Here is a 19,531-nt window from a genome sequence, read left to right as displayed (position 1 = left end):
TACATAGTATAATGAATATAATTTGTATTTTCCATGCTAATTGTCAAAAAACTTATACAGGTGAAATATTTTCATTGCTAATGTGGTTCACTTTTTATACTGAAGAAAACACATTTGTGGTAAGCTTCTGTTTGTTCTTTTCATACATGTAAATAACTTTAACACAACTGAGCCTAGCAACCTAGTCCATTTGGTTATAATACCAAGGAAAATTAGTTTAATGATTTTGTGGAAGGACTGAGAGACTTTATTAATCAACCTTGTTTGGGAAGCTGAATATTGCATGCCTAATATGAGTTACAGACCATGTGGAAAAAAAGATCAAAGAAAAGTAAGGCTGTAGCTCTGTCAGAACCAGTGCAGGAAAACTCATTTTGATGCTGAATAATATTTAAAATGGTTTTTTTGTAACCAACAAAATAATTCTTACATTCTTGCTGTTACCATTACGTAATACGGTGTGGTTGTACAGAAATACTAGTGGTGCAATTTAGAATGACGACGACTTTCTCGGAAAACGGCAAATAAGCGGGTTGCTCCAATAGAAATGCTTCCTATTTTTCTCCATGGAAATTACAACAGATACAAAGAGCACAATATCACTATTTGATAGAGCAAATTCTCAGCTACAAACCATGTACAAGCACCACGTGCTGTGCATTTCCCCCAGTGACGAACAAGACCCTGTGTCCCACGCTCATAAAAATCTGCCTCAGTGGAGGGGACCAACTGTCACTGTCACCACTGCTGGAACATGCCACCCACCCCCTCACTGTGCTGGCACCCATGGTTTGGTCTCCATAAACGTTCATCAGTGTCGATGAATGTCAACGGGTGCAATTTTTTCCACACGGAGGAATTCAGTGACACCCCTTTGCTTCATACGCACTGCCATGTCCGATGCCGTTTGTCAGACCACCCCTCTGCTGCCACCTGTCACATGGCAACAAAATTTAATGGAATATTGGTGGAAAGATTGAGCCTCTACTGACATACCACTGACATCCTCCTCTGATGTGGGTCAACATAGTAGAATAGGAGGTGTTACTTTCAGAGCGGCCCTTGTATTTTTACATTGTTCAAAACTCATGCAATTACATTAAAAATGGTAACTCCTCAATGGGCCATTGGAAAGGGTGACTGAGGTCAATTTATTGCTTCAGTCATATACCACTCTGTTCTCTCAGTACCTGGCTGCTAATCTTCCCTTCCTTGGCTTCCCCAGCCATGTTAAGGGAATAGGAGAGGACAGCTTGATTGCCAATGGAGTGGGGCAGGGAGCTTCCTGTTGGTTCCTAGACATATTCTTAGTGTATCAATGGATGGGAAAAAGGAACTCCAGTGCACAACACAAGATTAACACAGGATTAAGGCTTACTGTGGTTCCTTTGTGGCTTTCCGTACTAACAGTACCAGTATACTTGAATGTGGCTTAAAAAAAAGGAGAAAAATAAAATTGCCCTCAGTCACAGCGACAACTTGAACAGCACCCGGGTCACACTAGATGCTGTAATGCTGCAGCTGCTCTGGAAGGTTTGGAGCTTGCAAGGCAGCAGTGTGCGCCTGCAGCAGAAGCAGCTGTTGTACTGTGACCTCAGGAAGGCAGGCTAGGATGGGGACAGGCTTAATGATCACAAATTAGATGGAGTTCTATACAGGATTCCTCACAACTGGGTGTTCCTGAGGGTTTGGTGCCCTTTCACCTGCATTCATGATGTGTTATTTAAGAATAAGAATAGGAGAACCCTACCTTAAATGGATGCAGGAGACACCCCCTTCCTCCCCCCGCACTACCTTGTGCCAAGTCTAGAGGGCAGAACTACAACTTTTGTGGAGCTGATCGGTATTTTAGTGTTGATATCGTTTGGGGTTTGTTTTCTTCCAAGAAGTTCAGCTGGGATGCAGTGAGGGTTCTAGAAAGTATACCACATCAAAATATACCTCTGTACCTTACTTAATTATTACTTAATCATTTTATTTGACCCAGAAATGCTAATTTAATATACAGTGTTAATGGTATACGTCTTTAAACATAAGGCAGTGTCTTGACACACAGGCTCTGGAAAATCTTGTTGTAGCTGGATATGCTCAATGAATCTGCTGTGTTCCTCTGTCAGAGGTTACTAACTCCACAGCAGAATTAATCAGGACAGAATGAAGGTCTGCCCTTCAGTGTAGAAATACTTCAGAGCAAGAGTTGTACCTGGCTTAATGCTGCTGCTGATCAGCATGTTTTAAAGTATATATTTATATATATACACCTATGAGTATGTGTGGTGCTCTCTCAAGTGTTTTATTTAATTTATGTTTACTGTCCCTACCACTAATGTGTAATTAGTATCCTCAGAAAAATGAAGTTCTCTTATTTGTCTGTAAGAGCTCAAATCCTGTCCTGACTTCCTGCTCAGTATCTTCAGTTGGATTACAGGTGCATTCTTTGCTCTTAAGTTTTAATTACCAGAGAGGTTTTTTGGTGTGGGGTTTTTTTTTTTTCCTTCCCAGAGATAATTTTTTTTTCCTGTAGAAATTAGGGCTGCCAAGTTTTCCTCGTTAGTCTATCCAAAAGCCTTACTAAAATAGAGTTTGTATTTCACTCTACTGTTGCTTTTTCTAGCTTCTTCGCTAAGTTCTCGCACACCAAAGTATTGGGCTGCTGGTAATTAGAAAAGTGCATATAAAAATCTGCATTTGTATTTCTGTGTTTTCCACATCCCTATGAACACTTTTTTATCTTCTCACTTTTGAAAGTGTCTTAACACTTTCAGAACCTGGATTTGAAGTTCAGTAAGGGTATTGCTGTGATATCAGAGCTGTGACACTCTGATACCAAGCTTGCTCAGGTTCAGACAAGTTAGTTTTTTGTAAAAGACATAGTTTGTTCATGTTAATTCAGTTGCTGAACTGCTAAAAAAAAAACTCTATTGCTGAAAAATCTTTGTCATTGGGTCATACCAGACCTAGGCCTGTCTAAATGAACAAGGTTTTCCTTTTCCTGTGTTCTGGTGAGGTAGTTGCATGACTAACTGCAGTGCAGAGCAGTGGAGGGAAGATGGGGGAAAAGGGTTACAAAGGCTGGAAAATTCAGGAAGGAGAAGTAGAGAAGGGAGCAGTTGAAGGCAGATAATTTGGAAAGGAATTAGAGGGAGGACCAAAGTCACGTAGATGTAATTGAAGAAGAGAGCGAGACACGTCATGGCATAGATAACTGGCTCTGTGAATGGAGCATGTTAATATTGAAGGTGAGACTACAGCTCAAGCTGATAAGCTGTGCTGGACAACTTAAACTTTATGCTGCTTTTAGTGGCAGGTGATGGTAAAAGTGATGAAAAGATGCTGGCAGAGGAGGATTAGCACAAGAGGTAAGTAGTCAGTCTCCCTGGATGAAGATGAGGCAGTGATTTCCCTCTGGGAGTGGAGAGAGATGTATATGTAGAGAGAGGAGCAGAACTGAGGCCTGATTATTAGAAAAGGCAGCTGTGATTGCCAGTGGTTAATACGCCTGGAAGTCAAATGCACCTTATAATCACTAAAGGATGACTCTTCATGGAGTCTGAAGCAGGAACCACAATTCTGGAGTCTCGTAACTTCTCATGCTGTAATATGTCTCAGACCTAATATGTCTCATCCCTTTATTAGTGGATAGTCCCCAGGTGACATGTTCTGTCCAATGGCTTCTTGCTCTGTCTGCTTCAGAAATAAAGCTTTGTGTTGTGGACTTATGGAGCTGAATCCAGGTGTTTCCCATATTGTGCAAACTGAAATTCAGTCGTTACTGGCCTTTTCTAAATGTTCTTTGCCTTTTCAAAAACTTATTTTTAAGGACAGATTAAAAAAAATATGAAGTCAGAAACTCAAAGGACAGAGATGGTGTGAACAAAATGACAGTAAAAACATCATCATATCAGTCTGTTTTTTGTTGTGTGGCTCAATGTTCTCTACACAGATGTCACCAGCTGTAGCAGTAATAGATACAGTCTTTGAATCTCTATGCATTTTTAGGCTTGCTTTGACATAATTTTCATGATACCTTATTCTTGGAAAGCCATGTGTTACACGTGGTTCAGGAACTTGGCTTTCAGCTATGCAGTTTGTGTTGGTTGTGCCCTTATTTATCACATGACCTTGCAATTATCACTGTAGGCTCTCATGACTTCAGGTCTTAATTACTGTAATTCCCTTTTCACTGGATTAGTGATGAAGCTAATCTGCTGCCTGCAGCTTGTTCAGACTGCAGCAGCATACTTATTTGTGGGTTTCAGCTACCCTCATCACATTCGGCATGCTTTGTGTTTTTTACATTAGCTATTTACTATGTGGTATATTGTTTAAATTAGCTTTATGTATAAAGGTTTGAATGGGTATGCCTTGGTTAGGTTTAAAAATTCTATTTTGTATTTTTTCCCCCTCTTAACCTGAACTAATTTTTCAAGATTTTGCTGCAAGATTTATAAAAGGTTCCAGTCTGTGGATTAAATCATTTGGATATAGATGTCTGCATATAGGTGTCTGTGTCAAGTAGGTCTTAAGTGGTCATGAAAATTGAAAGAGCGTAGAGAATGATCCAGCTGACTAGCCATTAAGTTGCTGAGAAGTAAATGGCTGGTGTTAATTGAGAAACACTTGGGTATCCTATACCTCTCCTTCAGACTGGTAGATACAACATGTTCTTTGAGACACCCTGAAGGCCAGGTGGGATATTCTAGGGCTTATTAAATTGCACTGTATTTATGTTAAAAAAATTGAACCAAGCCTTAGGTACTTACTTTTGAAATAAGATGAACTGTGTGAGCTCCTTGTCCTGCTCACTAGATCTCCATTGACTTTAATGAGACTTTGGACACAATCTTATGTGTCAGCATCGTCATTTAGGTCCTCTTTTGGAGTTGAATCCTACCTATGAGGTTTTTCATTTGATTTTTAATAATGCCCCAAATCTTGACTTAAGACTGACTGCATGTTCTGATTAAAATTTTATTGATCTTAAATCCGTGGGTTGCTGGAGCTTGTTTCTTCCAGAGCATTAAACTCTTTCAAAACTCAGAGTGTTTTTTTAGATGCAACCATTATTTATGGCATTAAACTTCAGCAGTTTTACAGTGATATTTTTGCTTATATTTTGCCTCATAGAACTCAAAATATTGTGATGCTCTTCTGTGCCTTAAAAAAAAAAAGGCATAGTATCTTTTGTCAATATAAAGGAAAACTTGTATGCATCTAAATGTTTTAGTTTTATAATTTGGGTGGAGATTATGGGCTAAGAAACACATCTGATAATATCTGTTTTGAGGTGTCACTCTCTTTGGAAACTTTCTAAGAATGGGTGGTACGTTTGCCAAGCATTCCTCTGCTGTTAGTAGTTTGAAGAAGTAATTTCTAACTTCAGAATTCTTTTGTTTGTTTGTTTGCATAACTTGGAATTAAATTAAAATTTAAACTTTAAATTTAAACCTTCAGATACTCTTAGTTCTATTAGCCCCCCCCCCGCTCCCATGGTCCGTCTGAATATCTCAAGCACAGAGTATTGTTTTGAAGGTTTGCTTTGAGTTGGCGTATGTTTAAAACCTTTGAAAGCTTTTCCAACTAATTAATATATGAAACCCAGGAGAATGTGGTTTTAGATTTAGCATGCCCACGGTGTGTGCCGCTAAGCAAATAGTATTTACCTGATGATAATTTTAGCCTAATGTGTTAAAATACTGAAATAACTTTTTTTACCCTGAAAATAAATATCAGGCACTTCTCACCACAACTGTCTTTGGAAAGAAAGGACTTCCCAATCCCCACACCTTGCAGTGGTTTAGCCCCACGGACATCAGCAGTGCATGTGGTCAGTGTACCTGAGGAATTTTCCAGAAACACTGAGAGGACCAGGGCATCCCACGAGGCCATCTGATCTGTTAGCTTCCCCCACTTCCAACCCAAATTGTACTCCTGCAGGATGGAAGGAGAGGAGAAAACTTTTTGCAGTTTGCTAGTGTGTAAAGGAGAAGCCCTGGAGCATCGGTTTGACAAAAGGTCTTACTGGAGCAGGAAACGGACAAAATGCCTAGATCACTCAAAAACGTTCTTAACTGAACTTCTTAAAAATAGAGATTATCTCACTTTTTTGGTTGAGTTTAACTCTGCTATGTGGTGTTTGTAAGGATAGTAAGATTAGTAAGAAAATAAATGTTTGTTTAGTTTCTGTGTAGGTCCTCCGTACCTTGTTTTACCCTCATAGGGTGAGAGTGAATATGAGAATAATTCAGGTTAAACATAAGACTACATAGGAGGTGTTTATATGTTCTGTTTGAGTCATCCTTTGCTGGTTTAAATGTGATAAAGGATATTGTGTTAAATTAGATGCTGCAGTAAATAGTAGAGCTTTTCTTTAAGCCTGTGCTAGAAATAATGTCAAATGAAAAAATATTTTTGTATCAGATATGATTATATGAAAACGCATCCTTCTGAGAAAATGCATCTAGCAGTGGTTGCCTGTGGTGAAAGACTGGAGGAGACTGTTACTATGTTGAGATCAGCCATTATGTTCAGCATCAAACCCCTCCAGTTTCATATTTTTGCTGAGGACCGATTGCATGAGAGTTTCAAAGACATAGTAAGTACCTAAATAACTCATTTAATCAATTTGTAGTACAATTTGAGTAGGATATAGCAATTCCTCTGCTTCTTGGGTAGTAGTTGTTGGATATAGTGGCAGAAATGCATGAGTCTAAAAATAAGGTAATATACAAGTCTTTCATAATGTTGGATGGGGATTTGAAATTTTTTTTCCCTGCAGAAAAATGTCAGTTGCTGGTACCAGAGCTTTTCACAGAGACAGACCAAGACTTTGATTTGTCACCTTGAATCTGTTAAATACAAAACTGATGTTCTGAACACAAACCAGTTGTCTTGTTTGAGCTTTTTAGAAGCTGGTTTTACAAGAGAAAATAGAGATTTGTCCTTTTTTGTCCCAGTGCTTACAATATGAGTCAGCCTTACATTGCCTAAACAAAGTGAAACATCAGTTTTTGAAAATGGTAGAGATGGTTTTGTCTAATTTTAGTAAATTTCATTTATTGAATATAACATTATGACTGGGGTAGCAGTATTAGAAGCTAACTGGTGTCTAGCTGTGGAGGGTTTTACTATATTTGTGCTTAGAATGTCACAGTAACTATGATGTTATATGTACTAATATATATATACACACTAATGTCGTATCAACAGTAACTGGCAAAAATTGGGTAAGGTTATTTTAAATTGAGGAACACTTCATTGGTATTTCTCATGTAGAAGCTAGTTAAGAGGGGCTAGAAGTTTTATTAGATGATATTTACTTTTTGTAAATACTAATTTAATTTGTTTGCTCTTACTTCTCCATATGATCCGATGTGATGTGTTTTTTTCATAGTGGCCTGCAGGTGCCACTTTTTTTTCCAATATTTTGAATAGTTGACAGATTTATGTAGTTCAGGAAGGATTTGTGTTATGGAAGAGAGGTATTGCAGTTGTGTTCAATTGTTTGAATGGGGGATTGATTTGTAATAGAATTTGTAATAGAACTGAAGTAATTTTTGTGATCTCTTCACATAGCTTGATGACTTCCCCTATGAAGGAAAAGTTAATTACACACTGTATCCAATAACGTTTCCAACCGAGAGTGCCGCAGAATGGAAGAAATTGTTTAAACCATGTGCTTCACAAAGGCTATTCTTGCCAGTAAGTTATTCTGTAATAGGACAATACAAAAGTCTGTTTATGAAGCATCAAGCTGTCCTTGTTAATCTAATTTTTGCTTAGTTTTAAATTAAGAACTTTACTACCCTTAAAAGTTACTTTTATGACATCCTAAAAGACCTGCTGAATTTAACGTTCTCCTGTGGCACTAGTACACTATGGAATAAAGTGATTTTTCTCACTTGCTGCATTATCTTCAGTGGGAGGTACAGGTCATGTCATCCTCTCAGAGGTAAGGAGAATTTCACAACTCATCTACTCATTTAGTTGGAAAGTTTCCTGCATGTGTGGGTCTGAGAAGTGTTAGAGAAAATTAAACAAGAAGTGGGCTATTGTTGCTAGAGTGTTTTGTGCAGGCTTTTCTTTGCTCATCTAAGATGCTTCAGAAATCATGCTTCAGGCATCATGCTTCAGGCTAGGTGAATTCAGCTGTCTCTTCTGGGGCTCACTTACGCTTCTCCCTTGTTTGTTTAGAGATGTAAGAAAGCAAGGGAACAGGACGAAGATAGGAGCTCCTGTTAGTGTTTCACCTGGCCTGCAACCTGTTCCTGAGGAGCCATGGGATATAAATATAGACTGAGTGCCTTTGCTTTACTATTCTGTATAAAACCTCTTGTTTCACTCTACAAAGTTTCTCCAAAATGAGAGAATAGGGAATGATGACAAATTTACTGACTGGGAACTGTCGTTTCAATGACAATGTCAGTGCATTGTCATTGTCAAGTGCATTTATTTGGCATATATCAAAATTGTGTATTAGACTTTATTATCTAACAGCAGCAACTTCTGTTTTATGAAGAGAAGCTCAATAAAACCTAAAAGTTTGGGTTTAAATTTCTTTCCCTCACAGTTAATCCTCAAAAATGTGGATTCACTACTGTATGTTGATACTGACATCCTGTTTTTGAGACCTGTTGATGATATTTGGTCTTTTCTGGGAAAGTTCAACTCCACACAAATTGCTGCCATGGCACCGGAACATGAAGAGCCTCGTATTGGGTGGTATAATCGCTTTGCTAGACATCCCTATTATGGAGTAACTGGAATAAATTCTGGAGTCATGTTAATGAATATGACACGTATCAGACGAAAGTACTTCAAGGTAAGTGTTGCTTTTATTGCATTTTCTGTGAATTTCCATCTTTTAATCCTAATCCTGGTTCAAATTCACATGGGAGAGTATTTTTCAAAATATTTTTCTTGTAATTGGAATAATGCTCTAAGTTTTGTAAATGTCATTCACTGCAATACTTGGAATTCCTGAATTTCAAGCATGCTTGATTGTTTTAATTTTAATTGGTTCTGAGAGATCCTGTGACTTGATACAGTCTGCTGTAAATTACGTTTGTCAGTAGATATTCTGGTATTTTTTTCTTCACTGTAGAGATCCTGGAAGAGTTCATACTGTAAACTAACTTTAAAAACCTGTCTAGTAGTATGACCAGGAGGTGGTGCTAAAACATTTAGTAAGTTATTTTAACTGTACGGTTTCCAAATTTTGATCTTTTGTGTTGTAACCAGTTGATAATCACCTGAAGTATCTTTTCATTTACTTTGAACATACAGTTTTTTGTAGAGAAATAAGTTCTTCATAAAAGTGCTTACTAAAGCAGTGTCTGTAGCAGCAGAAATAAGTTTTTTTCTTATGTACTTGAAACAGAAGTACAAAATCTGTGCTATGTGATTATGCTAAGGAAAAAAAGTACTTCTTTGTTTAAGAAAAGTTTGATTAGGGAAAAATAATCATAAACATTATGGTCAAAACTGTTGGAAGGTGCATCCATAAGAGGGGCAATATAAACTTGAAGTAGATGTTACTACTACTTCCTCATTTCCAATTTAAGAAAGATTTAGCTTTCATCTTAATGTTCTTGCAATGTGTTTTTGTTATGGAAATACAGAGAATTTAAGAAAAATGGAGAATGGACTATATTGATTGTTGTTAAAGTAGAAAGTTAGAGTAGCTATAGGATATAGCTGTAGTTTCCCCAAGACAAAAACTTCTCTGTATATGTCATAAATTGAATTTGCATTGTTTACTTTGTAATTTGTTTGTTTTCCTGATTATAGCATCTGGAGAAATTAAAATATGGGAAAGTATGACAAGAAAAATATGGGACTGAGAATGGCATGTATCTTAAACTCTGAAAATGCATTTCTGTGCAGCGAATTATTTTTAGTTGAGTAAATTCTGAGATAAGATTGTTCATAGTGTGTAAGAATTCTGGTTTGCCTTCTCATTACATCTTAGGTTGTCAATTTATTAGAAACTTCATGCATTTTTGCTAAAATTAGAGTTTTCTAGAGGACATAACAAAGCTCTTTATTCTTAACACCTGAAACTGATGGTTTCTTAAAATTTAAGTTTTTATATACAGATTTAAGTAGGTGAAATCACTCATGACTATTTTGAAATCCAAAATGGAATATTGGCACTTTCCTGTGGTACTTAGAGGGTTGGAGTATTTTCCAGGTCCTGAAAATGTCTGCTATGTCTTCGTTGTTGCCGTGCTCTGTATTTTTTATGCAATGAAACATGTCAGAATGCTAAACCCAAACCAGTCTTCGAGGAAGTGATTTTGTAAAAATTGTTCTTTATAATGGGGATGAATATCTGAGATTTATATGACCTCAGCTGTGAGGCAAGGCACAAATACACTCTTTTCTCATAATCCTGCTGTCAGACCTCACTATACCTCACATATGTACAGTTTCTGGCTAAGTGGGCCACTGAACTTCTTTTTGTAGTGAGGAAGATTGTGGGTCATAACTGGTATGGGGAATCAGAACAAAAAAAAAAAATTATGAACTCTCCTGAAAACATTAATCATAATGCTCTCGTACTCAGTTTTTCATTGCATATTGTACTAAGCAAGTTTGCTTGATGAATTGCAAGCTTGGCATTCATACAGTTAAGGGGAAGGAACTGAGATTGGAGTGAGCTACCCAGTGCTGTGCAAGTGTACTAAATTACAGAAGGGCACTTGAGAAAGGGAGACAGAAACAGAGCAAAGCTTCCCAATAGCAAAGCACACGATTCAAAGCCCTTTCTGGTGGCTTTAGTTAACCAAAATTTTAAAAAAAGTGCAATGAACCAATTATCCTTCTCCAGTTGTTTTAGATGTTAGAAATACAGGATTTTCTGCCCTTAATCATTAGCCAGCGTTCTTCGGCATCCTTCCCAGGGCTGTACTGTCACTTCAAACTTAGACTTCTCTTTCTGTGTTGGATACATATATACTTCTGGGCCTTGCTTTAGCATGTCTTCTGAACTTCATACTTGTCCAGGAATATCTGTGTGCATACTGTGGCTGTGCCTCAAATATTTGAGGCTAGTGGCACACATAAAGCAATATTATTTCATTTTTGCCTGATAGTAAGAAGTAAAAAAGAAAAAGATGTGTTTTGTATACCTGGGTTTTGGGGGGGGGTGTGTGTGTGTGATTGTGTTGGGTGTTTTTGTTTGTTTGTTTTTTTTTAATTTGTGTGTGTGTGTACAGCTTTTAACATGGTTGCTGAGAACTTATTTCTTGCATGAAGTTCATCTTTTTCCTTCCATCCCTCTATCTTTTTTTCCACCCTGCTTTCCTCATCTTGTACTTCTTTCCTGGAGTCTTAGTCTGATTATCTTGAGGACAACACACAGATACGAAGTTTGAATGCGTGATGTTTTGACATACGTTGATTTTCTGGTTCAGCTGAAGCATTTTGAAATGCCTTCTTTGGATACCCTTCTTGATTTAAAACCTTGGATCAGTATCTTTCAGGCCCTTGTATAAGAAATGCTGAGCGTCCAGGTGCTTTGCCTCTGTGTGTCTCTTGGAAGTGTAATGTTTGCTAATTTGTTCAAGCTTTGAATTTGTAGAGATAGATATTTTCTCCAGTGTGAGTGGCCTGCTAAGACTCTGTGGTAGACCTTATTGCCAGTGACCAACGTACTTATCAGTGGAGAATTTTTGGTATTGGAAGGTTCAGAATTGTTTGTGATGAGAGACTGCCTCATGATTTCTAATCCATGCTGCTGGCTTAGACCTTCCACCTACTGGATGCACTGGAGAAGTGTCCTCTAGTATCAGGCTTGTGGTAACATGCTCGGCCCAGTCAGAACAGTTTGAGGAGGTCTAATCCGAGAGCTACTAGTTCACCTGAAATTTAGGAATGATAGTGCTTGATAGTTTTCCTCTCGTATCATAGCTTGATGGTGCAGCCTGGGTAATGACTAAGCAGGAAATGAGTTTCTGTTACACAATATCATTATTGAGACCTTGGCTTAGAGAGCACTCAGCAGGGGAACCATTTAGGTTATGCTCCCCTAGTACCTGGAGTGTGGTCCCGCAAGCTTGTGGAGCACCACAGGGCTCTAAGGTGCACAGGCTTTATTACAAAAACCATGCTGTTTGTGGAGAGTTGCAGAGATTTTGTTCTCTCCAGGTTTCTTGAATGTCTTAAAAGGAGGTTTGGTTAATACAAAAAATTGCAAGCCTTACAGCAAATCTTTGAAAAGGGTTTAGTGTAGTTGAGACTATACGCAGTAGGTCTGAGAATGTGTGGCTTTCCTTGTGCTGATCGCAAAGGAACTCTCAAGCCTTTAGAAGAGAGGTAAACCAAATTTGGGTGTAGGAACTATCCTAATATGCCTTACCAGCAGCACTGCAGATGCTTTTGGACCTTACAGATACTGTCCTATGTTGTGTCCCATTAACTTTCCAGTCAAATACAGCAGAACTAGAAAATGCTTCATTGTCTTACAGGAACATCCAAATTTGTATTCATTCAGGAGACTGAACAAATTCCTCAGGGAATATAAAAGTTTGGGAATTTTTGTATCTTTAAACAGCTTTCTGTAGACTTTTTTATATGACTGTCTAGTGGCTAGAGCACTTGTCTAAACAGTGGAAGTTTTGGACTAGGATATTCCTTCAATATGATGGTTTTAATACTGTGGGCTCTTAGTCTATTGTAGCTTCTTCAGTCCAAAATTACAGGCTGAGCTCCTTGAGGCCTTTAAGCATCTTTCTTCTGTTGTCACATTGATTTGTAAGAGTCAGAAGGAAACAGAAGACGAGTAAGTAAGGGGAACAGGAGACCAAATTGGCTAAAGCAAATGGTTATAGTGTTTACCTGGGTAACAGAAAACTTGTAGTTGCCTGTATTGGTCCAGGATTGTGTCTTCTTTTATCCACTTACGAATTCAAACGTCAGTCTTCTCAGGACTGTCAGGTTCCTTCATTTCAGACAGGGATCCTACCTGCTTGGTTATCTATGATGCCTAATGGAAATTATCACTCCTCGTCCTAACTATCTTACTTGTCTTTTGAGTTTTGAGGGTCTGTGTAAATATACAGTGCAAATAGATGCACTGTGTATGTACATATATGCACATGAGTGTATATATAGACAGATACATATGCATGCACATATGTTATTGAATGTAGAGTCATCATTAAACAGTGCATAACTGGACATAAGACTAGAATCAATAATGAAGCTTCTGATGATTAGTCCTTGCCTGCTGACTTTGCTGAGCAGCAATTAGAAAATGGGAATGTAAAACTTGCAAGAGTATTTAGGAAATGGAAGAGGAAACAGTAGGTGACTTTTTAAATGTTTGTTTACATATAGTATATTTATACTTTTAAAATGGAATAGATATAGTGTATACCATGGATTTGGTGTTTTAACAAGAAGTCCTAGACCAGTGAGGCACTGTGAATAGAGAAAAAAGACTTTTATCAAGTTTATTAAGAAACCTAATTGTTTTGATGGCTTGAGATGTGGGCAGTCATGGAAAGGAATGAACTCTTGGAAAACCAAACAACCCCCAAACAAAATGACTCCAGATAGTGTGTGCAAAGGAGAGGTTCATGGGTATGCTTTATCAAACAAAAAAAAAAATTCAGAGTTTCTGTGATCTCAGCCATTATACGCTTTTTTTTTTTTATCATTCAGTATTGGTTAAGGCTGTAGTTCCAAGAAATATGGTGAGCCTGTGCAAAAGCTAATTGCTTCTAAAGGGAAGGTTCCCATCTCTTACCAGGTTTTTTCTTTCTTACTTTGTCCTAGCCGCTGGTGTTTGTTGGGCCCTTCTGTGATTCAGTTAAATTTGGTACACTAGAAAAAAGAAATCCTTCTGCTGGATTAGTGAAGTAAATCAGCTCACAAAAACATCCAGTAAGTGTTAGCACTACACTGTTAGTGCAAGAACAGGATAGAGTCATGTAACCAGAAGGAAGAGGGCTTGCTCTCATTTGACGTTAAGGAAATTTAAATAGGTCAGCTGTTTGAGGGACACAGCTGCAGTTTGTTTAGATATTGCTGTATGATTTGCATTTGTGATGCCTCAACTTTATGTACTTTTTTACTAGAATTAAGAGAAAGGTAATACTAGGTTGCTACAGGCTAAATGTGACGGCTCTTGTAAGTCTGACTTCAGCCTTGGCCAGGCAGAAGTCTTCTGGAACAGGAATCAGTAACAACCAGACTAATTAAAGCACAGCATCTAAACAATAACAAAAAAAAAATGTAGAAAGATATCTTAATGTACTTAGGCATATTTTGTTCTTACACATTTTTTTTCAATCAAAAAACCTAGAATATTGAGGGTTCGTAAGAGCCTATCTGTATCAACTTGATGGCATCACAGAAATGCCCCCACTACTGTTGTGTTTTTTTTTTCTTAAACCTCTTTAACCTTCTTTGCAACTTGTTGACTGTTGGAGAAGAGGTTTGTATTCTGGAAATTCTGAAGTTATCATAGAATTATTTTTCTCATATTTACTGGAGTAAGCTTTGAAAAGCAATTCTATCATCAATTTTGATTGAACTTGAGCATTCTAATTCTCATGCTGTTTGACCTCACTACAGTAGAATTTGAGGAGGTAGTTATTCAATATATTCAAGTAGTTTCTCTTGCACTGTGATTCCTACACTGGTTTCCTAAGTGCTAATAAATTAATATAAAACTCTCCTACTTATGCAAAGGCTGTCGAAATACTTCAGTTTCCAATTCTTAAATGTGATAGCACTATTTGTAGGTAATATTGCTTCTAGACATCTGGCAATGTGATGTATGCTGTTACCTGCTTTGCATTTCCTTGGGATGTACTCTGGATTTCACTGCTATTAAAACTATGCAAATTAAATGAAGATTTTGTGAAATAATGACTTCAGCAATTTGATGTAATATTTTTAGTGGGCTGCTCTAAAATATTATTTACTACTATATTCACTTATCATGATTATCCTGGAGCTAATTTAATTCTGTTCTTAATTCCTAGCATTGAGTCTAAATTTAAATCTTAGGTTAATGTCCTATGGATGGCAAAGTTCAAGTGAAGGAGTAATCTTTACACACTGTGATTCAGTCCAGTTGATTTGCTTTTTGAAAGGTTTTAGCTTAGAGTTAAGCCTGCATTTTCTTTTGTTTAATCGCATTGCAGTAAGCCTAATGATAATTCTTGCCAGAGAAGAATTCTCCTGTGCATTTCTTATGCCTGTTCTCATCGAATACTTGCAAGCAATCATAGTCATAAATTTTTTAGGGCAAAAGGGACTATAATGTTCTGTTTGGCTTCTTACGTACTATAAACTATAGATCTTTTCTGTATTAATTTTTGTCTGAAATCTAACAGTATTTCTGTTTTTAGTCTGCAGTTCTGAAAGCCCTGCATATTTGATGGATGAAATGATTTGAGGAAAGACTGAAAACTGAACTGCGAATTTTTGCACTTTTTAGTTTGTCACTGGAAAGCTCAGAGAAGAAAGTCTTTGAAATTATAATTCTAAAACTGAATATTTTGCTCCTGATAATCTTTTCTGCTTCTTAATATGGTGTTTCTGTATACAGATCCCAAACCATACCGGAATTCTAATTTAGGATTTTTTGGGGCACCTTTGTTAAAAAGAATCAAGGGTACAATCCTGTACTTGTTCAGGAATTTTCTCTCTTTGGGACATACTGTTATTCCATTCTTACTCTCTCAGCTGAAGTAAAAGGTACAGAGCAAGCTGCTGTGTTCCTTTTCTGTTCTAGATGAGCCCAAATGTGCTGTAAAGATAAGAAATTAGCTTTAGAATACATAACCTGTTACACTACAGATGGGAACACCTTTGGTAACATGGATTTCAGTGTAGGCCAGCTTCCTCCAAGTAGTGCATCCTCAGCCAAAACCTGAGAACTCCTTTTCATTTGATTTTGCTAAATCAAGAATTTGAGAATTAAGTAACAGCTGTTGGTTTAGAGTGTTAATGCCTCCTGCTAGTGAAAAGTTGTGCCTTTGCTGTGGAAGTTCAAGTTTAGTATAAAAAAAAAAAAAGTTGAACTTCATGAAAATTCTTTTGAAAACCTTTGAAGCATTTTGGTATTTTAGTACATTGCTTTGTAGCCAATATTTTTTAGCTGTATGGGTTTGTAACTATTTAATAATTAACTTTATATTGATCTGTTTTGAATTTTTGAAGTTAACTTTAAAACCTGTGTATATTATGACTCTGTGATAGAGAAGTTGCATGAAGCATGGATATTTAAACATGAAGGTTTTGTGTTCGATCCTACTGCTGTATAAAAACCCTTTGCTATTTCTTGGAACTTCTGGTATGAGATGTTTGAGGGAAATCTTGAAGACCAGGATTTAATGTGGCAGTTAAAAAGGAGATGCATATAATTTTCCTTTTAATAATTAAGAGTTAAAGCGTTTTGAAAATGTCTATAACTATTTTCTTTAGATTATCTCCTTTGTTTGAAAGGAAGAAATCATCTGTACATTTGAGATTTGTAACTTGGAAAAGCAAATTACTGTGATTCTATAGGGCATTCGCTTATTTGTAAGTATAATTGTACTGAATGTGTGTTGTTTTGCTTTGGTTTTTTTTAATAGAATGATATGACACCAGTCAGGTTACAGTGGGGAGAAATTCTTATGCCACTGCTGAAGAAGTACAAGTTGAACATAACATGGGGTGATCAGGATCTATTGAACATTATATTTTTTCACAATCCAGGTAAATCCACATTGACAAAGCCGATCTTTTCTATGATGTTCAAAAATCCAGGAAAATACTCTTAGCAGACTTTTCAATGAAAGTATTCAAGGGACTTTTCACTTCAAAGTGTTTAGTTTGAGAGACAGCATTGGAGCATTGCGTAATTAGCTGTTAGGTTTCAGATAAGCTGAACAGAAATTTATGAATCAGCCTTAAGAAAAAAAAAAGTAGTGTATTTCCTTAAATGATTTTGGTACTTAATCCAGAGTTCTCATTTTTCCGCACAGAAAGTCTTTATGTCTTTCCTTGCCAATGGAATTACCGGCCTGACCACTGCATCTATGGAAGCAATTGTAAGGAAGCTGAAGAAGAAGGTATATTTATTCTTCATGGAAACAGAGGTGTTTACCATGATGATAAACAACCAACTTTTAGGGCTGTCTATGAAGCAATAAAAAATGTAAGTCCTTTCAGCATTATACTTTGGCGAAGTTATTTGTTTTAATGTTTCACCAATTTTTCTTTTAGAATTGCTGTGTATTGCTTTTCTGTGAGCATCTTTTTGAAACGTAGTGCAGTCTATATCTAGATTATGATTCAGAAACATTGCCTGTAGTTGTCAATGTCTATTTAAAAGGCTTTATTCCCATTCCTTTAATAAATACATCTAGTAAGCTGTTTGTATGAGCATTTGGAGATCACCAGAAGCTTCATTCTTCTGGAGGTTTTAAAATGTGGAAAAACCTGTTACTACTTCCTAAAGTTTGTGTGTATTTACTGCAACATTTTATCATTTAATTGTAGCTGGATTTGGATTGTAGAGAGTATTTTTTATACTGTTTTGACCTTTTCTAGGGATTCACTGTATTCATATGTTGCTGTTCCTTTAAAAACTAAGCCCAGTGACTTCTTTTCATTCTGCAAATAAGTCATCTAATAAACTATTTATCACTATGTCAGCATAATCACTGAAGAACTGTAAAATTTAGCACTGATGCACATTTTAATGTAGCAGGCTATTGTGTGTGTATAACCTTCAAAAATCAATAGTGTATTTTAATGGTGCTTTCTTATGTGTTGTCATATGGATATAAAAATGAAGAAAAGTACTTTTGGGGGTCTGAGAATACATTGCAGGGAAAGTGATTGTGTTTCCATAAAAATACAATTTCTTTGTTTCCTTTGAGCATTGTCAAAAACAGAAGAAAAATTATTTCTTTTTATTTATGATCCATTTGGTTTATGAATATGCCAGAGAAAGTATGTAAAACATTGCTGATTCGGTGATAGTAAGATCAACAAAATTGTGTTACTTTGAAATGCTGTTTTAGCTTATCATTTGTTAGTAAAAAATATTGCACTGTTGAATTAATGACTTCTTTAATTCATGTCCATGTTAAACATAGTGTGTTTGACTATTACTCAGTTTAATGAAATCTTCAGTAGTACCACTTTTCATGGTGCTGTTTCATTATAATAAGAACTGTATTCCTTAAAAGTCATTTGTCATTCAAGAAAGTTACTCTTCAACAAACAAATAACAAGAGATTGTTCATATCTGTAAAATTTTGAATTTAATAAGCTAATCTTAAATTTCCTCCTTGTCTGTCTGGATACGTTAATTTGCTTATGTTTAAAAAAATTCTTTCTTTTTAGGTTTATTGAAAGCATTAGAGAATATTTCTGTAATTTAGAGGTATTTTTCAAATGTTGCATTCAGAAGCTCTTGAAAATATTCAATAAAAGTGGATTTCTTGCTATAGAAAGCAAATATAATTTCAGAGGTATTTTTGTAAAACTCTTTAATAACTGAATAATGACACTGTTCTGTATTGACCTTAAACAGTATTTTCTTAACCTCTTTACAGTGTTCATTTGGAGATGATCTGGTTCATTCCCTGTTGCAGCCCCTAGAACTGGAATTACAGAAGACGATGCATACGTACTGTGGAAGAGTATACAAAGTGTTCGTAAAACAGCTAACAAAAAGTGTAAGAGACTTGTATGCCAGAAGATCAAAGGGAAGGTGATCTTTACTCCAAGGTGTTAAATCAAGAGACTGAATTAACATACTGGTCAAAAGGTGCAAAATTCTATTGCTTGAATCAGCTCTTAATTTGCCCAGGTAAAAGTTTACTAGTATACATAAAAATGAAGAAAATATTCATGTAATGAAGAACAGGAACTTTTTTCTGCAAAGGTGACTTTTTTGCTGTTTTAAAGTTTAGTCACTGCTGATGTTTCGGATCTGATGATTTGGGTGTTACTGACTTCTATGGTCAGTAGTTTAAGTCTGCATGATTCAGCTATCTAATGGTCAAATGAACAAGGAAGAAATGAAGATGGCTCTATTTGGGAGTGTACCTCATTGTCTAAAATTCTGTTAAACTGTGAATGTAGCAATAACTGAGTCAGCAGCACTAACCTGAGCCTTTATGTAAACAGTTGTTTACAAGTGCAGAAGATACTCTGTTTTCAAAGAAATGTGATCTAACCATTGACAATCTGTATGTGCCTTTATATGCTCATCTCTTACATGCTGAAGTCCTGTTTTGACAATCGTGGTTTGCTTACTAGATGTAAACTGCACACTATAAACATGATTTTTGAGAAGATAATAACTAGCATGTGCTACTAGTTTTCTCCTTCAGTAGATACAACAACTTTTTAATATACAGCATTCGTTTCATTATCGTTGAGCCATCACGGGCAAAAGATAGAGCGGAGTTAAGGGTTTTTTAAAGTAAAAATTCAGTTTGAAGTTGTCTGTCTTAAAATACTTTTTTAAAATGACATGGTTTTGCAGCTTTGTAGGGCATTTTGGAAGTAG

The 19,531-nt window shown here is 36.5% G+C and overlaps 1 protein-coding gene across 1 annotated transcript in view; it reads left to right on the top strand.

Annotated features, from left to right (window-relative positions):
- The window catches only part of GXYLT1 (glucoside xylosyltransferase 1), a 23,649-nt gene extending 4,573 nt beyond the window's left edge, over window positions 1–19,076 (top strand). The window contains exons 2-7 of the mRNA XM_010135969.1: window positions 6,421–6,595; window positions 7,576–7,701; window positions 8,570–8,821; window positions 16,596–16,719; window positions 16,989–17,161; window positions 18,570–19,076. Of these exons, the coding sequence (XP_010134271.1) occupies window positions 6,421–6,595; window positions 7,576–7,701; window positions 8,570–8,821; window positions 16,596–16,719; window positions 16,989–17,161; window positions 18,570–18,731 (1,012 nt within the window). The 3' untranslated portion in view covers window positions 18,732–19,076. The remainder of the gene's footprint in view (window positions 1–6,420; window positions 6,596–7,575; window positions 7,702–8,569; window positions 8,822–16,595; window positions 16,720–16,988; window positions 17,162–18,569) is intronic.
- The last annotated feature ends 455 nt before the right edge of the window (window positions 19,077–19,531 follow it).

Source organism: Buceros rhinoceros, unplaced genomic scaffold (genome assembly GCF_000710305.1).
Source record: "Buceros rhinoceros silvestris isolate BGI_N320 unplaced genomic scaffold, ASM71030v1 scaffold15895, whole genome shotgun sequence".
NCBI classification, from domain to species: domain Eukaryota; kingdom Metazoa; phylum Chordata; class Aves; order Bucerotiformes; family Bucerotidae; genus Buceros; species Buceros rhinoceros.
Note: the sequence above shows the minus strand (reverse complement) of the source record. Positions and strands in the feature narration are given on the sequence as shown.